The following is a 21,173-nucleotide window of genomic DNA, read 5'->3' as shown; positions in this document are numbered from 1 at the left end:
AAAGCCGTGCTACAAAAAGCCAAAAAGTAAGATCACTTCAAATGAAAGTTTTTATATGATAGAATGTTGAAGCATTTATGTTTTCCATGCAATCGCTGCTTGTAAAAAAGGAGCTAAGTGCAATATACAACTTTTTTATTTTATGGCTGTATTTTGAGAAACATTACATTTCCAAGGCCATTATAGGCAAGCTGGTAACAGTATCAGAGGAGGGTTTTGCATATACTTGCACTGCCTTCCACATAGAGTATTGAACTGGTACTACTAGATAGATGGTACACAATCATTATCATATATGTATATACACACACACACACACACTGTCTGAAGCTGCTTGTCCCAAGCAGGGTCGCGGTGAACCAGAGCCTAACCCAGCAATACAGGGCTCAAGGCCGGAGGGGGGAGGGACACACCCAGACCAGCAGTCCGTCGCAGGGCACCCCAAGCAGGACTCGAACCCCAGACCCACCAGAGAACAGGATCGGGTCAAACCTGTTGCACCACCGCACCCCCCTATGTGCATACACATCATACACTATACATTACATATAAACAGAAATGTAATTGGTTATGCAAAAATGTTGATTTTAAAAACAATTCTAGTTTTTGTTTTCCATCCTATCTGGAACAAGCTTGAGAATCACTCCATCAAGCCATTTGACCTGTTCTTTGCTCACTTGAACTTTCTCAGCGCAGTGAGGCCACCCAGTCGTTTCCGGAGCTATCCCAGCCGACGACGAACTGCGGCCCCTGTTTTAAATAGCTGGCAGGCTGTGAGATCAGACACTTTTAATTGGCATGTGTTGACACCGAAGCCCACAGGGCGACCCGGGCAGAGGAGGCTTCGGCGTAGTGTGGGTAGGAAGCAGCTGGTCATTGCAGACATCACTGTCTGGGATTTTTTTTTTTGTTTGTTTGTTTTTAGGCGCAGACAAAGCTGCAGATGGCGCAGTGGTTAACAAATTTACACTTCCGACTGAAAACTTATATATCATCAGTTAAAGACACAAATGTCAAAGTTGTATTTCTTTAATTTAACATGTTATTACACCTGTTCCTGGACACTGGAAATAAGTAATCTTTTCTATTTTTGTTTAACACTCAAGAGGAGTAGAAAAAGTTTAACCGACACTGAAGAGCTGTAAAAAATTTAATTTTGTTTATTATTCCTGAAAGTAACTCGTACTCTTTATTGCTGAATTTGTTTGATCTGCTCCTGTGAGTTTTAGCCTGAATTGCCGTCAAAATTAGTATGTTACCTTGTTTGGTGAATGACGGGAATATTTATGGCACAATAAACAGTAATATTTTTTATGGCACAATAATCGGTAATGGCAGTAGTCGTAATAACAGAAAGGGATACATGACTGTATATCTTGCCAGTAGCTGACCGCTTAACTGAAAGTTCAGTCAACCGGACTCCTGGACTGTCTCAACTAGTGTGTCCGCACCGATGTGCTACGTTCCTTCCGTTAGGCTACAGTGCCCCGGGAGGATATGGGATGGTGGAGGCTAGTCGTTCTCAGTGCGTGGGCTCACACCACGTCCTCTGCCCGTTCAGTGCTGGAGCTGCATGTTGACTGAGGTGAAGACCCCAGACCTGTTTCTAGGATGCTCCTCAAGCCCTGCCTCAGCATCCAGGTGCTCATGGGTAAATCCCTGGGCAGCTGAAACTCTTTGCACTCCTGGTGGGAAATGAAGGGCTACAGTCAAATTTAGCTCTTCAATTCTGCTGTCGCTGACATTTATGAATTAATTTTAACAACCATAAAACAAGCCACCCTTCCATCGCTTTTCCATACTTTGGCAAGATTAATAGAATCCACATTGTTTTTAATTCTACTTCTCATTGTCTCACCGTGACCCTGTACTAGTATAATCAGTTACTGAGAATGAATGAATGAACGACCGAACGAACGAACGAACGAAGGAATTTGTGCATGTTCACAGCTAATTAGGAAAAATCAGATGAAAGTAATCAAGCTTGTAGTCTCAACCAGGCGAACAGGGACTCCAGGGGTTTTTCCAGGGGCTGCATGTGGGTGTTCCTTGTGTGTTTTACTGTCACCCTCAGGGTTTCATGCTACAGCAGTTGAGCACAGATCCCCCTCTGGCTGTGCCCTCACAGGTACATACGCTTACTTTTCACATACACCATAGAGCTTTTAAATGACTTCAACCCTAGCCCATTTTTTTTTAACCATGTGGGCCGTGTTGACAGCTGGCATGGTATGCAACACAAATATTGTGATGACAATAACCATCTCCATGCTCAGTTTCTCCTGAAGGCCCGAGTCTTTCAGTTCATGATCAAAGCTGCTGGGGGCTGATAGTGGCAGAGTAAACACCTCTGAAATCTCTGACAGCCATTCCTGTAGTGATTTACTCACTGGAAACATTTCTACTTCTTCATCCTTGCCTCGGAGTCCCAAGCATTGAGATCTATCCCTTTTCCAGATTTATCTTTTATCTACAGGATGAATGGTGTTTTTAAGATCCACAACAAGCATCCCATCATAATTCCATTGACCTCTAAGGTGACTTTATGTTCATAGTCATTTTAACTTATTTAACGGATAGAGTGTATTTATGCACATTAAACTCCACCTAATTATGTACTGCACATCTATGACAGTAATTAGTGTTTTTCATATTTCTATGGATTGTTTTTGCTAAAATGTCACAGCAAGTGATACTTGAAGTATCACAATTAAGCATCATTTAACGCTACCTATTGCTAATTGCATGCATGCTTTAAGCTGTTGCCAAATTATGAGTTTGGTTAAGTAATAAACAGAAATAAACAGTAAATACTGTGTCTTCAGAATGCCAAATATGCCTCTGCTGAAAGAGGTATGAAGATGAGAGATGTTTACATCATCTCTTCTTCCACGTACAGTAAGTAGTACATTTAAGCTGTGAGTTGACGGACAGCAAGACAGAGCAAATCAGAGGTGAAAGAGGCCAAGGTCGGGCTGAAATTCACCAGGAGGTAAAATGGCCTCACCTGCATGGCTAGGGCCTGGAACGGTGTGCAGACACCACTGACACGAGACATCTTGCTAGCATCTATGCTCCGAAAAGCTAAGCGGCGCTCCTGCCGAGCAGCTCTCCTCTTCTGCAGGTCCTGTGACACCTGCGGCCTCAGTGCAGCCTGGAAAATATATAATGAACATGAGAAAAGAAAACTGACTGTGAGTCAAAGAAAAAAGCGGGCTTCATCCAATGTCTTTTCGTGTGTACGGAATATCTATGGACCACCATGTGGAGATGAGAAAATGAGAACTCGGTGTACTTCTCTTCTAAGGACCAGACCGTTTTGTTTGCTGTCTGATGAGAATCACCCTGTGGGTTGATGGAGCCTTCCAGAATCATCCCATGCTTCGGTGGAGATGACGTTTGTGTTCTAGAACCTACAGGTAAAGAGAAGATCCCAGTGTTTTAGTTTCCTGCAACGTGAGAAGTGGACCATTTGGTGGTGTGGTGGTTCAGGAACTGCAAAAAAACTGTAGGTTTACATTCCAAGAAAGGGCATTGAGTTATCCCACCATGGAAGTCTCCTCCAAAAGTATTTAATCTGTCTGAAAATATGGCCATAGCTTTGGATATTGGTCATGTGATGAATGTGGAGCATAGCCTGTGAGCACAAACTGTATGTGCCAGACATTTTTATCTGAGGAGAGCCAAGGGACAGGTAGAGCAGCGAGCGCATGCAGACATCACATTCGTTCCACACAGCATCTAGACCGCACGAGGAACCCTGCACCTGCAGGCTTCCAGGGAATCACAGCCGATGGCTTGTTTTGGCCCAGTTGGCGAATCAGGCATCCGTGAAGGGGGCCGCACACACACGGGCTTCAACCACTAGAATAATAATCCACTTTTCTGTTACAGCGCTCGTGGTTTTATCACTTCTGTCAGAGGCTGTGATGCAATGCAGCGTAGCCTACAGTCAACCGTGTCATTAGTTGCTGTCATTTAAATGTATAGTTTTTTTTTTTTTTTTTGTCCTGAGGTAACCGAGCGAGATAAAATATCATTAAAAAGTGTTTCGGTAAACAAAGGGAGAACTGGCCCAAAAGCAAGCGCAGAGTTACGATCCCCCAGAATTTTCTGTTTCTGTTTGGCACATGTTCCTTGAAGAAACCGCGCGCCATAAAGTTAGTTTTTAATTTTTCATTACATCATTTATTGGCAAAGCCTGCCCAGCACCCACACGAACAAAGGAACTGATGCTAAATATATGAACACACTCCAACAGCAGGTCTGAGTCAGAGCCACCAGCACGTCGGCACGGTTTACAAGAAGCGCGAATGAGCGCAGGGCCCGCAAACAGGAGAGCTAGTGGCCGCCATGTCCTCAGAAGTGCAGACTGGCTGGCCTGCGCGCCGGTGAGCAGGAGCTGTCTTGGACCAGCCTGGAGGGGGTTCCCAGCTCAGCCCCACAACCCCACAACCCCTCTCACCCAGCTGTCAGGCATACTGAGTCCAGGCTGATGGAGACATTTAGTTGGACTTGCGTTCCAGCAGTCCGTTTGGTTCAGTCTCTATTGCACACAGATGTCGGGTTTTTTGAAAAATAATAAAGAAAATGTCAACCTGGCTAAGGAGCTGTGCCAGAGTGTTTCAAAAGCGCCATTGTCCCTGTCCAAAAGAAGCCAAACGGTTTTATTATTACCTTATTTCGGACTGACCTAACATTCCTGCGCTGTAATCAACGCATGGGATGGGGGCAGCCAGCCCTGTGTTTCTTCATATCGTCATAGACCTCGTTGCTTGGACAGTAACGCAGAGATCCTTTAATTCCTGTTCATTCTCTTTGCTGATGGTTTGTTTTTAATTAAAAAATAAATAAGTAAAGTATTATGTTACTTTAGAGTAAAACAACTATGTAGTGCTCTTTGGTTTCCAGAAATTTCTCTGGAGTGGATAGTATAACCTTTGTTGTAGAAAGGAGAAATTTGAGTAACCCCTTTGTTATTACTGAATTGTGCAGCCTTGCCTTGGAGACAGTGAGGTGTAATGGAGTGTATCCCGGTATAGCTAGCTGGGTCAGCAATGCAGGGGAAGGGCCAGTATGGCATTCTGTGTCAATCACACTACTCCCCAGTGCTGTGAGGGTGTCAGTGGGCTGGTAAAGTGGAACTGTACCTAAGCACCATGGAATAGCCCACTCACCATGACTCTCCCCAGTAGCGGCTGCCTTTCCTGGCCCCTGGTCCTCACAGCCGTACGACTGCCTGCTTCCGCTCCCAACCTCCTCCACTGCAACCTTACAATTACCCCAGGGGTCTCTGTAGGGGTACAACAGAAACGAAGGGAAGGCAGTTCAAACACATGCACAGACGGTCTTCGTTACTATCTTCCATATTCTTGAGCTTTCAGAGGGTGGAGCTCAGGGGCATTCCTTTATTAAAGGCAGCACCCTTGTTATTACTGCTGCCTTGAACCATTACATCAGCAGCAATGGAAAAGGACCAACTTTCTGATGGCACCGCCCTTATTAAATCCATGTCATACTGCCCAACCACAGGTTGCAAAGTAAAAAAAAACTATAAAAATTTTGCATTCAATCTACTTGAACAATGCATATCCAGAAATGATTCGGGAAATGGTTGTTAACACTGCCACAGCAGAGGGTACCACATCTGCGCAATTTGCACAGATGCCCACATCTACACAGTTTGTATTAGTGTTGAAGGTCACTTTAGTGGGCTCACAGAATAGGAGGACACACGCATGGCTTGCAGGAGTCATAGCTGTGGAGTGCCTTCCTGTTGGGTGGGACACATTCTTTCAAGGACAAGCACTGCTGGCAAGGGCAACCCCACCGACATCCCTACTCCATCTGGTCTAACTTATCCTCAATTAGTGCAGAAGATGAACCACAAGCAACACTGCACACATCTTTGATTCAACAACCCATAAGGCAGTCCCAACACAACAAGTGACAATGTCTGTTACGCCCATGGTATGAGGTCCAATATGGCCCAGTCCTGTTCATTGATCTTTGAGCTCACTCTGGCACATGACATGCAGCGTCCTCCATGAACGAAATGCTTTGCATCTGAATGTTGTGGTGCTACCTTAAAGTCGTATTTCAGTTCATTTAATATTTGGCCCTTCAGGCCTGAAGTTTGCTGGTTCAAATTCCAGAGGAAACTCTCTTGTTGTATCCTTGAATTTCTCCAGTAAATTATTCAGCAGTATGTAGTACATAGTCTAAAGCTGGAATGTACAAGTATGTGGGACAAATAAGAGAGAAATTACAGTGCCAATGTACAAATATTATAATATTGCCTCAACACTGCAAGTAAAGTTTGACGTCTACAGGTATTCTGGTTATAAAAGAGACAAGTAAGAGAAGTCATCTTTCCCTGAAGGCCAGAATTCGTGCAGTGGAAGACGGTACCTCAAGAGCTGGTAGGTTGTGGGATCGTGGAGGTTCCATTTCTGATCCTGCCCAAAGAAGCCCACATATTGGCCATCCCAGCACCACAGACGAGCTGTCTGATCTGTTGAGGCACTTAAAAGGAAAAGTTGGTCATTGAAGGTCAGGAGCTCCACGCTGACCAGTGTGCTGTCGTGAGCCCTCCAGCAGTGCAAGAGCGGGGGTTGGTCTGTAGAGGACTGCTGAGGAAACAGAGGAAATACACAGGGTTAGCCTCCGGAGCTGCAGCTTTACTCCAGCCTAGGGTTATCAAGGTCTATTTTCGGGACTTCAGCAACAGTTAACAAAACGATTCTGTATACCAGATGTACTGGGGTGACAGTGGGCAGGCCTTTCCTTTGACGTCAGTAAGGCAGTCTTGCGCAACTGAGCACTGAAGGAAGTCCAAACCCCTCCTATGACCCTGGCATGTAACAACAGTCTGAAAACCCAACGGCAGGCTTCATAAGCTTCATTGTCTGGTTGGCCACAGACACCAGTGGGAAAGTGATACTTGGCTAAGTTTCATTTTTCCTGCATGTGTAAATGTATATGAAAAGTGGTGCACTTGGAGATCCTGGTATCACTATTAAAGGTAATTGCTCAGAAGTCCTACCTCACCCAACCATTACCATTTGCTCACCTGCTTCTCAGCCCCAAGTCCGAACTGCGAGATGTCCCACACTTGGATGGAGCCTGCGGTATCACCAGACACCAATAGCCTATTGTCCTGGTCAGAGTTCAGCCCCAGCACACATTCATCAGCCGTCTGGGGGGCATAGAAGCATCCTGCATCAGAAGAGTCAGACATCAGTTCTACGGTGGACATGTCGGGATTTCATCTTCTGACTTCCATGGTGCCACAGAATGCCACAAGCCTGAACACAGCTGCGGTTTTGCAACAAGGGTTCTAAGTGCTTGACACATCCAGCTATAAATCACTGAAATCCCACATCGCCTGCAACTGGCTTAGACGCACTGTGTGGAGGCAGAGAAGCCGCAAAGAGGCTGGACAGTTGATTACCATGCTTGTGCTCGGGACCAACAATGCTCCACCAGCAGAGGTGGCCGGCCTCCGAGCTGACAAGGAGCGCCCCTGTCCTCCACTGGCCCCCGCGCGCTCTTTGCTGCAGGAACAGCAGCTTGTCCACTGGGGGCTGCACCCTGGAAACACACAGGGGACTGTCATAGCAATGCAGCAGGCAGCTTTATCAGGGCCTGCATCCACACTGTCTTACCCCTCCTCAGAGCAGCGCTTGTTTCGATGCCAGGCATTAGGCCAGGAGTAGGCTGATTTAGCCCCCATGTCACCGCCAGTGCCTTTCACCTGACCAGAACGTGCCCTGTAAGTGAGAAAGACGGTACTGTTACTATAGAGGAAGCACTCAGCCAGTTTCCTGAACTACACACCATAGCCAAAGAGCTGTAACCGAACCCTGTATCACCATCTGGACGTTCCTTAGGCCATCAGCCTTCTTGTGCAACATGTAAACAACTTTGTACTAATTTTTCCAGGCTGCATTTAAAAAGCCAAAATGTTGCACAAGTCAAATGTCTGTCAGGCCCGTGTGCGGTCTCAGTGAAACAGGCCTGAGAGGACACGTCACATACGTCCTTTCACTGGGTTATTTCCAACGCCCAAGTTGCCATAACGTCTACGTAGCTTCAAACTGCGAATTTATCAAAACAGATTTCCATGCAGTATAAGATAATTATAGTAATGTACGTTAGAATTAAGTGGCAGCAACTCATGGCATTCATTCTGCTTTGTAACTGAAAGCATTACCTGTCGCAATGTAAGAATGTCATCCATCTGGGTCGTTGTACAAGTAGATAAGCAAGGAAAAGGATTTTATAAGAACATTTTGTATTTCTCAGGTTCAGTAAAACTTGTTCAGTCTTGACACTTCTAGGCATTGCCTTTTTTCTGTGAATATCATGCAACTATCAGAAAAGCCTCCAGTAGCTTGGAGAATATAAAGCCACCTTCTTCTCCATAGGGACAGCTGGTAGCGCAGTGATTAGAGCTACTGCTACTGCCTTTGGATCCAAAGGTTGCAGGTCTGAGCCTCACATCCAGCTGTAGTACCCTTGAGAAAGGTACTTACTCTAAATCGCTTCAGTAAAATTACCCAGCTGTATACATGGGTAAATAATTGTAACCTCAGCACCGTAAGTTGCTTGGGAGAAAAATGTCAGCTAAATGAATAAATGTAAACCTGATGTTAGAGGCTCTGTGTATGTGAAGTAGGGGTCTCTGAGTTTCCAAGGTCCAGATAATGATCTCCCCATCAAAGCTGGCTGTGGCCAGCAGGCCTCTGGCTGAGCAAAGATCCGCAGCCAGGATGTCTTCCTTGTGCACCTGGCCGGATTTCCATGACAGGTCAGCCTGAATGTAAACAACCTAAATGGCAAACAGAAGAGTTAGACACTCCCAGGCATGTCTTACTTTGATGCTGGTACAGGAGGTCCCTGCTATATGATGCTAATACAGACTGAGAAAGTGCAGTTTGCAGGTAAACAATGTATAGCAGGGATAATCTTCTCCGTGAGAAACAATAGGAAATATGATTAATGCTGATCTAATTAAACAATTTTAAAGTGCCTGTTAAACTTTTACAGTTTAGATTAGGCTTAGATTCTGTTAGTTTAAATTGGAATTAACGAATGGAAGAAATATAAAAAACCTAGGCTGTGCAATATGATTTGACACACAAAGCAAGACACTAGTAACAAAGAGCAAACCGATGCTCCATGAAGGTGGACGACGCAGGATCCGTGGGCAGTAAGAAATGCTTCATGGACTACATCTCATAACCCTCCTTATCTAATCGTTAATGTATTTGATCTTTTTCCATCCTTTGTTATTTTACTCACATAATAACTATCACTTACTGTATTTGGGTAAAATTTTTTGGATGCTGTACGTATTGTAGCGTCAGCAACTGAACACAGGAGCAGTACGTGTAACACCCCACCAAATTTCCCTGTTTTTGGAAAGTGGGTGCGGATAATTTGGAAGTTGTTCTATACTTGAGTACAACCAATATTAAGGGTGCACTGCCACTCTGAATGGGACTCTCGTCTCTCGGTGGGTGGGAATCACATCCGCTAGTTTGTATGTCAGTAGAAGAATTGTTTCAAAAACACATTCTATAATCATAAAAAGCTATAATTTGTAAGTGAAAATATGAAAACACCCATGTTGCTGCAACTTTCAGTTTCAGTTAAAATGTATCCCTCTGCAGGCCTACCATGTCTTTGTGGGAATAACTGTTTGATAGCAAGATGTGTCTTGAATAAGGAGTGTTGTATCTGCAAAACAACTTTTCTGGCACTATATAACAGGGACCGTGTGTATTAAAAAGGTACTATTGCTTTGTGCTCTGCTGTGGAAGAGCAGTGCTGTCACCTCACTATAAAAAACTTTTAATGGCAAAGGAAATGTAAAAGTTTCAGGAGTGAATTAGGTGAAAAGTACCTTTTTCACAGGATAATATGGAAATTTTAAAGCCTTCAATGTTTTTTTGGTATTAAAAGGTTTTTAGCTTTTACCGAATAGAAGTATTACTGCAAAAAAAGTCATTCCAGCACTTTTCAGTAAATGTCATAAATAATATGTAAGGATTCGCACGTTAGGGTCTGTGATATTATACTGAGTTATCTGTTGGCTCCAGCCCACCGCCAGCAGTTTGTTGTCAGGGAGACAGATGACCCCAGTGACCTCGGCCTCAGCGATGGCCTCGAGCTTGTGAAGATTCTGCCCATTTATAACGTTCCACACCTGCAAAAACAAAGTCCAGTGGAGCCGTTGCTTTATGAAAATGTTTTGAAAACATTGAGGATACGTCTCTTAAATTACAATTTCCATCTTACTTTGCCAGTGTTCCAAGCTATGTTTTCAGAGAACAGCGGTACTAATCATTCTTTTGCAAATAAACGCGATATTATATAACATTATTGTGCCTTGATGGTGCCATTGCGTGCCCCAGTGATGAGCCGGCGGTACGACAAGTCAAAGGTCATGCAGGTGATCTCCTCCTTCCCATGGACGTTGCTCAGCTGCAGACACTTGGCTCCTGTCTCCACATCCCACAGACAGACTGTGGAGTCATCGCATCCCGTTGCCACCTATGAGAGGGACTGATATGTTACGTTACAGACATAGGCAGCTTAACCCTGGCTGGCTTGGCGAACGCTCGCGGACCAGATAGCGCTCACCTGCTTCAGAATGGGGTTGTAAAGCGCGCTGGAGATGGGGGCACTGTGAGTCAGGCAGCCTGCCCTCCCAGAGTCTCCACGGTCCAGGTGCAGTAAGCCCAGGTAGTCGCGACAAGACACAAGCAGCATGTGGGGTACAGCTGAAAGCAGCAGGAAGGGGAAGTTGCCATGCTCCAGGGGGCGCCCTGCCTGCACGCAGGGGAACTTCAGCAGCAGGCTCCTTAGACAGCTCTGCGACGGGACGTCCCACACCTTCAGCACCTGCCACGGGAAAGACAACTCACACCACCGTCAGGGATCTGTCTCGTTCTCCTTACACATTGTAAGCATGTGTGATTAGATGTGTAATTACAATTACAATTTCACTCTCCCTCTGATTTAAATCTTTTTTTACCCATTGTAAGTAGTGTATCTAGCAGTGTAAGTCACCTTGGTGATTAAGGTGTGTGGGCTCATAGCACTATATAGAGCTCATTGGAAGGCGCTTCGGAGAAAAGCATCTGCTAAATAAATAAATGTAAATGTAAATCTCACATATAATTACGAGAACGCATGAACGCAGACACGAACACAGAAAGACGATTTAGCAAGCTAAGAACGTTCATTTAAATGCAATCAGATTGTTCTGGGTTTGATTTCCTGTGGAAATCTCGGTAGAGTTTGTGCCAAACAGTTGTCTAGCCTCTGGCCCAAGTGGGCACACAAAGAGTCAGGGTGCAATCTGGCACGGCTTCAGTCGCACAATGCTTCCACAGACTGCTGTAATTAATTAGGTTGTCTTTTTCGGGTCGCTTGGTCCGAGGGACTGAATACATCTGTTCTGTTGCTTTGGCAGGCACCGCTAGAGGGGCTCAGAAATGTTTCTTCTCACTACTAAATAATTTAAGATAGAAGTCTATAGATTCCTGAAGGTCTAGAGAGCAGGGCACCAAATTATTGTTGTTGTTACTGTGATTTTTTTAGTATTACTACGCTGACAATTTATTTTAGCAACAGTTATAGAGCAACTTACAGCATCCTTTGAATAGCTGAAAATTTGTCCCATTGCCTTGTAGATGACCACATCCAGAACTGTGGTACAGTGTCCATGCAAGGTCGCCATTGGGCGGCTGGTCACATATTGGTTCCACAGCCTCACAGCTGGGTCCATGCCTGCCGTCACTAACAGATTCAGGGGTTTGCAGAAGTCAAAGCATGTGACACCCTAGGCAAGAACCAAACATAAGGAAACATTGGTTGTACAATAATGATGGCAAAGCAGTTTTTTGCATTTCTGAAAATTTCAGCAGCCAATCAAATGATCTGGTTGACATTCGCTCCTGTCTCCTTTTAAGTCTTAAAATAGAGAAATCTCTCATCTGAAAGCTAGCATTGATAGTCTCGTTCACAAAGCTCAAGTACTATTTCTATTGCACCGAAACAAGAACTGGATACTCTCAAAGACTGCAAATTTGACTGCAATAGAAACCAAAGGTTTTTTCAACACCTTGACATAACGTTACTCTTCTGGTTATCCTTGACACATTCCATGTGAGCTAGACCTTGTGCCATCGCACCCAAGTGCAGCATTGTCCTTGACTCAGTCCTTGGCTGTCTTGATTCCACTTGAATGCTTGAACTTCCCCTGAGCACAGCAGTGTGGATCTGGGTGATTTTCCCTTTTGTTGTTTCCTCCGTTGCTGAGCTGGGTGCTTGTCATAACAGAACCCATTCCCAAGGACTGTCCTAAATTACAAATTAGCCTTTTGTATGCTGATATGAAAACTCTGACAACTGCAACTGCCAGCGTGACTCACACACCTGCTCTTGAGAAAAGCCTTCCAGCATCACATCTGAGGATGTAGAGCCAGGGACAGGAAAGATTGACGTAGTCTCATTGGTATCTTCATAACAGTATGGTGTTGAGAATATGGGCAAAACCCATTTAAATGAGGTCAATTGGAATCTCTTATCTGCACAAGAAATATGCTTCCATACAATAAAAAATACAGGCACTGAAGAGGATATTGCTTGATAATGACCAGAGAATGATGAATGTTTGAGGTTGTGAGTTTAGGAGTCTCATTATGGTGTTGATACCATACTTGGAGAATAGGAGGGTTAGTGGTCACAGGGCTTTTGCAGAGCTGATTATACTCTCCATATGTGGTGTTGCAATGTGAGGGGCCCAACGTCAAGTAGTTCTTAGCTGCTGTCTTTGTGGTTCAGATGAGCTTTCATCAGCTTTCATCAGTTCTAATTTGTAGATTCCACAGGTTTGAGGAAAGGCCCCATATTACAAACTATGCAGTGGTTCAAGTTTGTTTCAGTGTATTCTACTCTTATTTGTTGTGAGTCATTTTGTCAAGCATGCCAAAGATCATTCTAAAGGTTTTCATTAAATGGTTCAAAGCTCTGGTTGTAGGGGGGCGCGGTGGTGCAGTGGGTTGGACCCAGCAACACAGGGTGCAAGGCTGGAGGGGGAGGGGACACACCCAGGACAGGACGCCAGTCCATCGCAAGGCACTCCAATCAGGACTTGAACCCCAGACCCACCAGAGAGCGGGACCCAGCCAAGCCTGCTGCGACCCTGCTCAGGACAAGCAGTTGTTGATGATGGATAGTTACTAAACTTTGGAGGAAGTTTATTAATTAAGAGCATTATTTTTGGAAGCATTCTCACTTTACTGCTTTTTTCCCCAAGTTCCTAAAACTTTTGCACAGTACTGTACCTAAAAGTGTCTTCCCGGAATAAAAGGGTGTAAGCTACCAGGCTTCCTTGTTGCTAGAACCCATAAATATTCTGTTTTGAGAGGATATTTGTTCATTAGCCAAATCTCTTGATACAATATCCCATGTAATACTAGCATTCACTTGGGCTTTAGAATTATACTGGCAATCAGGTGTCCTTCTTTCAGGCAACCCTGATGCAGTGGACAGGATGCACCACACATCTGTCCATTCCTCCTACAAGGAGCCAGAGGTATTTTAGCAGTCTAATGATTAAAGGTAAAATGCTACAGTCAATGATCATTATACACAGTGTAAGGAAAGTGTATGCATTCCTGTAGTTTCAGATGGTCAGCAGTCTTGGATTTCTTATTGGGGTATGATTATTTCTACAATGACTGTGCGGCATTTTGTACTGTTGCATCTCTCATTTTTTCAAAAATTTATGGAATGTGGGCTAATTAGTACTTAGCATGAACCAGGATGAAGCCTCAGCTACTTACATTCAGTTCTCACACATCTGGTACTTTTTGGGCCATCATTCTTTCAGTATCATGATTCCACAGATTCTTTAATTCTCAGACAGACTCTGTTGAGCCTGGTAACTAAATCATTGTCATGGTAGGGAATATTCTGAATAGCCCGTGTAACTTGGGGTTGATTTATTCTTCTTGGAAATATTTCTCTGCCTTGAAATTATCTGTCTGCCAGCAGCATTTCCCTCTTGAAAAACAAAGGAATGTTATGACAGTGAATTTATCTGGGCCAGCCAAGTAAATATCCAACACTAAAAAAGTCACTGTGTCTCTTTGTGGATGTATAGAAGGTTGCTTACCTGTAAAATGAGTCACATTTCAGATCATCCCATGTTAGAATTTTATCACCTAATAAATTTCCCTACAGGTACTAAATAAGATGATTATTTTAGTACAGTTTTAATACTAAATTTCTTTTTGGCATTATAGGGTTAGTACTACTTTTTTCAATCTTGTTTTTTAAAAAAAGTCTAAATATTCATTCTACTATCTGAAGATTGCTGAAGTGCTATTTTCTTCTAAAATTTACAGTTGCAATTACTTATCTGAAAGTGCTTAACTGGAGCCAGGAATGTGCCACAGAAACCACAGAGAAACCCAAAATAGCACTAAAAGTGTTCCTAACCCTAAGTTAAAGTGTGCGTTCCATACAAAACTAGTTATTAGGCCTACCTTTGCTCACAGCATAATAACATTATAATTAAAGTAATAGTTCTTATTGCACTTCTTTTTTCAATGTGTAAGGCCTAATTAAGGTATAAGGTATACTTTGAGTGATCTTTTTCAATTTACTAAGTGTACGAAAGGTGTTTTCGTTGTTGCATGGGGTCTGTTCTCTATTCTGAAGTCACTTACTCACCTTATCAACTTCATTTTACTCTACTATTTCAGGAAACTCCTGATTACTGCATCATCGACCTTGAAATTGACCTGGGTCAAGTTCACTGTGATCCTATTGCTGACTTTTCATTTAGAATGCTGTGTAAACATACATAGTCCGATTGTGTATGTTTGAGTTTGATATCTCAAAATACTCTTCTGTAATCATAGTTCTAATCCTGTTACTTATTTTAAGGTTGTCAAAAATAGACAAATTGTAACCATCAGTGTGTGCTAGTATGTGCAAATCTCTCTATAAACAAATAAACAGGCCTAAATCGGCAATTAGTCAAGTGGTGTGTATAGTGCCAGCAGCAAGCACAGTGACATTAAAATTGCAACCATTGCTTGAACCATAATGTAATACAGATTGAGTGCAATCAACAGGCATGATATTAATGAAACATTCAAGTAACAGGGGGTGCAGTGGTACAGTGGGTTGGACTGGGTCCTGCTCTCTGGTGGGTCCGGGGTTCAAGTCCCGCTTGGGGTGCCTTGCGACAGACTGGCGTCTTGTTCTGGGTGTGTCCCCTCCCCCTTCAGCTCTATGCCCTGTGTTGCCAGGTTAGGCTCTGGCTCCCTGTGACCTCAAATGGGACAAGCGGTTTAGACAGTGTGTGTGTGCATTTAAAGAACACAAAACAACCAATGTTACCTTGTTGATTTTCCAGATATAGCATTTCTTCTTGAAGGATATGTCCGTAATGACCACCGAGGTGGTGGCACTTGTCGATGAAGTAATGAGCAGGTCAGCCTGGGGATCGCAGATAACCCTGTTGACCGGATCCTCGTGAATCCTATGTGCCATCTGATAGGAAACTAGTCGACTGTGATTGCAAATATCCTATTCCAAAGAGAACACAACCATATTAACCAAAAAGCAAAACATCAGCAAAAGGGCAATTTTACTATTGGTCTTCTTTGGAAAAAGAAATCACCAGACAAGTCTGTTACTATGAAAGGTTTCAGTGTATTTAAGTTATACACCTCTGAGAAGGGCTGTCTGTGACTCACATGCATGAAGATTTTCTGTGGACGATTATTGTTGCTGAAGGTGGTCTCAAACATGCCTTTTTGAGGGTGGAGGAACCACAACAGGCTAACACCGCCACTGTCGTCCCCCCATAGCAGCACAGAACGGTGTCCTGGAGACTGAGTTACAACAGGGTTGTCTAAGCAGACAAAACCATACACAGTACCTTTCTGCGTTATGAAACATGCTAGAGAAAAATAGCGTTAAACATGGGGGTGAGCCAGTAGCATTCTTTGTCATCAGCAGGATGAAAAAGTACTTTTACCTTATCGTCATACCAGTAGCAAAGTGAGGTTGGCACATTTTTTATCCCTGTGACAAAACACAAGAAATCGTAAGCATAATAAAAGTTACACGTGGAAAGATTGCAATTAAAGCGTAATTTCTTTAAACATTAAATGTTCCTGATATTTGGCTTGTACCAAACAGGTGGAACTCCTCAAAGCACTTGGATGTTGAGACATCAAAGAAGTGGATGTCCCTGCTGGTTGTGGTAACCGCAATCTTGTGGACATTGGGCATGTAGACAGCATCAGTTGTCCACTTCCTGAACTTCCTCCTGTCTCCATGGCTCTCGCTGGAGTCCCCTGGGACCTTTGGCGAAAAGACACGGCACTTGGGGTTCATTCATCAAAACTAGTTAGGACGGATAAAAAGTCTGGAATCGGTGTCGGTGCTGTCACCTCGTGAGTTCTGAGAATGTCCAGGTTGCTGTCCCAGATGGTCATTGTGCCTTGCTTACTAACACTGAAGAAGCGCAGGGGCAGAGGGTGGGTCACTGCTAGGACACGTGTCGTGGTCTCTTGCTGTTAGGCAACATGGGGAACGTAACCATAACGGGAGGTGGGTTGAAGAACACACGCAAAGAGATCCGCACTGAGATTGGACAAGGGCCGGGTGGTGAAAGGGGAGCAGAACCTTGTTGTGAACGCAGTGTCGGACCAGCGGCTGGGAGCTCAGAACCGAGTCTCGGGGCCGGGCCGCGAACTCTTTCTCCCTGTGCTGCAGCAGCAAGTAGGAGCACAGCTTGTCCCAGTCCACGTAGCCATTGCATGATGCATCCACCTGTCAAATGGAAACTTGGCTCCATGTTACTCAGCAGCTTTTCTCTCAAGGCCTAGGACACCTTCCAGATGTTTCGCCGAAGTTACCTTGTTGAAGAGTTGTTCCGTCTGGCTGTCCCAGCGCTCGGAGCCGAGCAGAGCCCTCAGGGCTGCCTGAAACTCCTCCGAGTTCATCCTGCCCTCCTGTCTCGTAAATCCCCTGCCAGGCCTCCGAACTCTGCGGACCAGTTCTTCTACCCCTCCCGCCGGTCCGGACGCCACGGCTGAGGGCGCGTGATTGTCGAAGGCTTCCCGCAGCAGCAAAAGGTGTTCCAAATGCAGCTCATCCTCCAGGTGGACATTCTGCCCCTGATTGTGACTGGACACAGACCAAGCTTTAGTATGGATGTTCATCCACTTCCCTCACATTACAGACAGAGGTGGACTTGCTGGCCCTTCCAAAACCTCAAACCAAACGGCCAGAAACAGAAGAAGCACAACTGTCCGCCTTATTTTAATATCAGTTGCGTAAACCGTGATTTCAGAATTTCAGCAGTGCACTGTCAGCAAGATGAAATCAATATGAAGTTATAAAAAGCAAGATCCGAGGCAGAGGTCACGGGCTAAGAATAAAAGAGAAACATTCCTGCACGCCTTAGAGAACATATTTGAGGTGATTCAGGTTTAACTACAGCGTAACCTCACGCACATTTTCTCCATAAAAGACAGACAGAAACACAGTGCTCCCATGTGGTGGGACTTGCAACAATGTCAGCATTTTTAAGCTGTCAGGAATTTATTGTGCGTTAGCTGAGGGTTGGAACCACACACACACACACGCACGCATAGCCACAAAATACATGCAAGTTTTCTGTTGACCTTCTGCTGAAAGCTGAATGACTGTGATTTACAGAGGTAAAACTGAAAAAATATGGGCAAAGGCATATTTCTCAGTTTTTCCAGTTTCGGGAACACAGCCGGAATGACAGGCCCGCGCTGTTGCCCAGTCAACCAGTGCAGAGCTCAGCACTCCAGCGAAGATGTCTTTGTGTGTTTCTGTTGCCCCGGGTAACCACAGAACAACCATCCTCCAGCCACCCAGACCCCACACGGCAGCCTTGCTGCGGTCTCTGGGTCATCAAGGCGTTGATGAGCAGTCAGTTTAATCGCCGTGAGGACAATCAAGTTGTAATGCTTCCTCTTTCCACTCGAAGAGCTGTAAACTGTTAGTGTTTCCGTTGGCAACTAATGGCAAAGGTGACCTCTCTGCTATTTTATATGCAAATGTCTCTCTTAGATACAACTTGTCATTTGCATATATGTGTAATGAAATCCATCCATTCAGCTTGACTACCAGTGCTGTAATAGAAATAACCCTTGAAGTAACATTTCAGGGCTACTCTTTAAGCAGCTCAGCTTGCCAAAAGAAGAACCCAAGGAATGTCTTCTGAATGCCAAATTCTGCTCCTGATGAGAGTAACATTTGCCTGGTCGTGTGGTACAGATCTCCCTTCACTCATTCTTGTTTATTACATTTTTCTTAAATTAGCATTTATCTGAGCCTTCAGAGATCATGACTAGAATTTTTCTCATTGTTGTTCATGGTGCAAAATATTCTATTTAATGTTGACAACATATAAAAAGATGCATGTGCACAATGTAACACAAATTGTTTGGTCCCAGCATTATGGCTTTTACACAGACATAAGCAGATCACAAAGCCAAAGCAGCACACATGATGTGCATTAGGTGAAGATATGTATGTAAGTGACAGTATACTTCATAAGTGAACGTAATATTGCAGGAGGACTCACCGTGTGATGAAACTAGGAGGTTCCCTCTCATAAGCGTTCCATGAGCTGTCCTTGCATTTCCTCACGTCACACATGCTGGCTCAAATTTGGCAAACTGGTGCCCTTCTCCTCTCCTGCTCCACTATCCTGAGTCTCCAATAGGTGGAACAACTTAAATCGTCCGTTGGTACCAGTTTTGATTTAAAATCACTACGGCCATTGGCTGGTTCTGGTTGCTGAACCAGGCTCTCTTTGAGTGCAGGCTCCTGATTTCAACCCGCTTCTGCTAAACATTAAACAGCTGACAGCATGAAGACAGCTCTGCTGAAAGTACTGCTCTTCCCTCTCCCTTTGGTTCCCTGGTTTAAATAAGGCCTTTGTTGTCCTTTGTTTCTGAGAAATGTGTGTTCTTTAAGCAGAGCTCTTGTTCTGTGACAAGAAAGTCCAGGTCTCAGGCAGCACATCAATCACCCACTTGTCACCATGACCATGACTATACTCACACCGTAAATGTTTGCAATGACTTATCTGCAAATCCAAGCTTTTTTGTCCTAAGGCAAAGTCACTGGCTTGAAAAAAGGACAGAAAAACTCAGTTTTTATAACAATTACATCTAAGAAGAAAGACAAGTTATCAGTTTCATCATTACATCTGTCTATAGTGCAATATGACTAAAAATGAAGCACTATTCACGCAAGCAAATTTTATAAAGCTCTTACCCCAGCATACTGAAAACTGAAATAAAGAGTAGCACTGTCAGTCAACAACCAGATTTTTGAAACATAACAGGTTTCTTCAGGTAGGATTTTTGAACCGTTTCCACAAAAAATTCTTCACCTCCATCAAAGTGCTCCTTCTGACCCACCTGCTGCCCCAACGCTCGCTGTCTGCCTCTGGCTGTTGCTAGCTGCCTATTATGGAAGAGCCTGGGAGTCAAGCAACGATGGATCTGGAATTGTTTAACGGCAGAGAGGCTCATTTGCTGTGTTGTGGAGGACAGCCTCAGGTCACTTTATCATTAACCGTTGGTATGCTTAGTGTCTTGTCAGGCTCTTTCGGTACAGTTGCAGGACTATGTGTATTATATTAAGGAGATACCTGCAGCCATGGTAGTGGGATATGTTAGTGCAAAAAATTTTGTGGCACAGTACTCTGGGTTCAGATGGGGCAAAGGAGGACACACACAACACTCATAGTAAATGTTTTATTAGAACATCACAAAATAATGCTCTTGTTCTGACGACCCTGTTTTCTCAAGGACCTGCATATCAAGTCAGCCTTCCCAGCCTGCTTAGCATCCCTGAGCTTTTTTGCCTCCTGCCATTAAACAGTCACCCCATTATTTTGCCCGTTAGTGCCCCCAGTGGTTGAACACTTTATTCACAATTTTCCCACAATACAACTATGTACTTAGAATAGACCTGTTTTCCTGCCCAAACTCACGGTAATGCGGGTCGTTACAATTTACTTTTGTATTTCCACCTTTGTTGTACCTGTCTGTTGTTGCTAATACAAGGACGAATAAAGATTCACAGAACTTAGATTTATGGTTTCTCTATGCAAAGATTACAAAAATCAAAATTTATCAAGCAGCTGATTTTAAAATTTAGAAGTACCCTGACAAAATGATTCACTGTCAGCGAGTGATTTCATACACACACACACACACGAGTTCATTCATCTTATGAATCATTTACACACTCTGGTGAGCCCGTTCTTTTTCATAAATTTAAATAATTAAAATCACCTTGATTAAATTCAGTAACAACTGAAGGCAGTCTTCTCCATGTAATAACGAAATATATTTTCTCTTAAATTTCAGTGCTCTGTTAAGGTCACTGTTTTTTAAGCAGTTTGTCATTTTACTGTTGTGTAAAACAACCTCTGGTGAACCTGATGACAGCTCCTGAGCTTCTTGGTGGGTATGAGGTTTGACCCCTGCTCAGGCTGGGTGGGATTTGCATGTTCCTCTCAGTGTTTGCACACACCCACCCCCATGCTGCAAAACATAACTTCCCTTTATCTTAAAGAAGTACTGTGAACTCCAAAATCTAAATATAAAATGTATTGAGTATCACACACACACACACACACATGTTCTGAACCGCTTGTCCCATATTGAGTATCATCTTTTCTTAATTTTGCTGCTCATGTCTTGTGTCTCCATGCTATGTACAATATTCTTTGTTAAGTGCTCTAAGGCAACCTGCTGGGGAATGCACTATACAAATAAATATTAAACTAATTTCAGCTGAATAACTGAATGTATGAGTGTGTAGGCTCTCCAGTATATGAAAATGGTAGAACAAATATCAGCCAAACATTGACAGTGTAAAGAAGGGGAGGGGACACACCCAGGACGGAACACCAATCCATCACATGGCACCCCAAGCGGGACTCAAATCCCAGACTCACCAGAGAGCAGGCAGAGACCAAATCTGCTGCACCACCACATCCCCTCTTTTGATTTTCTTTGTACACTTTATCAGACACAGAGTTGCTGTTTGTTGTAGTGACTGCTGTACACTTT

General features: G+C 43.9%; 1 protein-coding gene across 1 annotated transcript; it reads right to left on the bottom strand.

Annotated features, from left to right (window-relative positions):
• Positions 1–751: 751 nt before the first annotated feature.
• Positions 752–18,738, bottom strand: LOC108939862 (WD repeat-containing protein on Y chromosome). The gene is made up of 20 exons (XM_029246986.1): positions 18,665–18,738; positions 16,959–17,229; positions 16,726–16,872; positions 16,491–16,613; positions 16,230–16,401; positions 16,073–16,119; positions 15,789–15,926; positions 15,430–15,618; positions 11,663–11,854; positions 10,651–10,911; positions 10,396–10,560; positions 10,064–10,213; positions 8,649–8,833; positions 7,454–7,593; positions 7,073–7,218; positions 6,412–6,629; positions 5,178–5,293; positions 3,316–3,413; positions 3,008–3,154; positions 752–1,685 (listed from the first exon to the last, which is right to left on the bottom strand). The coding sequence occupies exons 1-20, from the start codon at positions 18,736–18,738 to the stop codon at positions 1,536–1,538; spliced, it is 3,129 nt and encodes a 1,042-aa protein (XP_029102819.1). The 3' UTR covers positions 752–1,535.
• Positions 18,739–21,173: the final 2,435 nt, after the last annotated feature.

The sequence above is a fragment of the Scleropages formosus genome, chromosome 20, assembly GCF_900964775.1.
Source record: "Scleropages formosus chromosome 20, fSclFor1.1, whole genome shotgun sequence".
NCBI classification, from domain to species: domain Eukaryota; kingdom Metazoa; phylum Chordata; class Actinopteri; order Osteoglossiformes; family Osteoglossidae; genus Scleropages; species Scleropages formosus.
The sequence above is the reverse complement of the archived record's forward strand: the minus strand, read 5'-3'. Positions and strand labels throughout refer to the sequence as shown.

Excerpts from the sequence above, each read along its gene's own strand:
- LOC108939862 (XM_029246986.1), bottom strand. The coding sequence starts at position 18,738 with ATGTGTGACGTGAGGAAATGCAAGGACAGCTCATGGAACGCTTATGAG. Across the intron at positions 15,619-15,788 it reads CACAGAAAATCTTCATGCAT|GATATTTGCAATCACAGTCG; the intron begins GTGAGTCACAGA and ends TCTTTGGAATAG. Across the intron at positions 6,630-7,072 it reads GACTTGGGGCTGAGAAGCAG|TCCTCTACAGACCAACCCCC; the intron begins GTGAGCAAATGG and ends TTTCCTCAGCAG.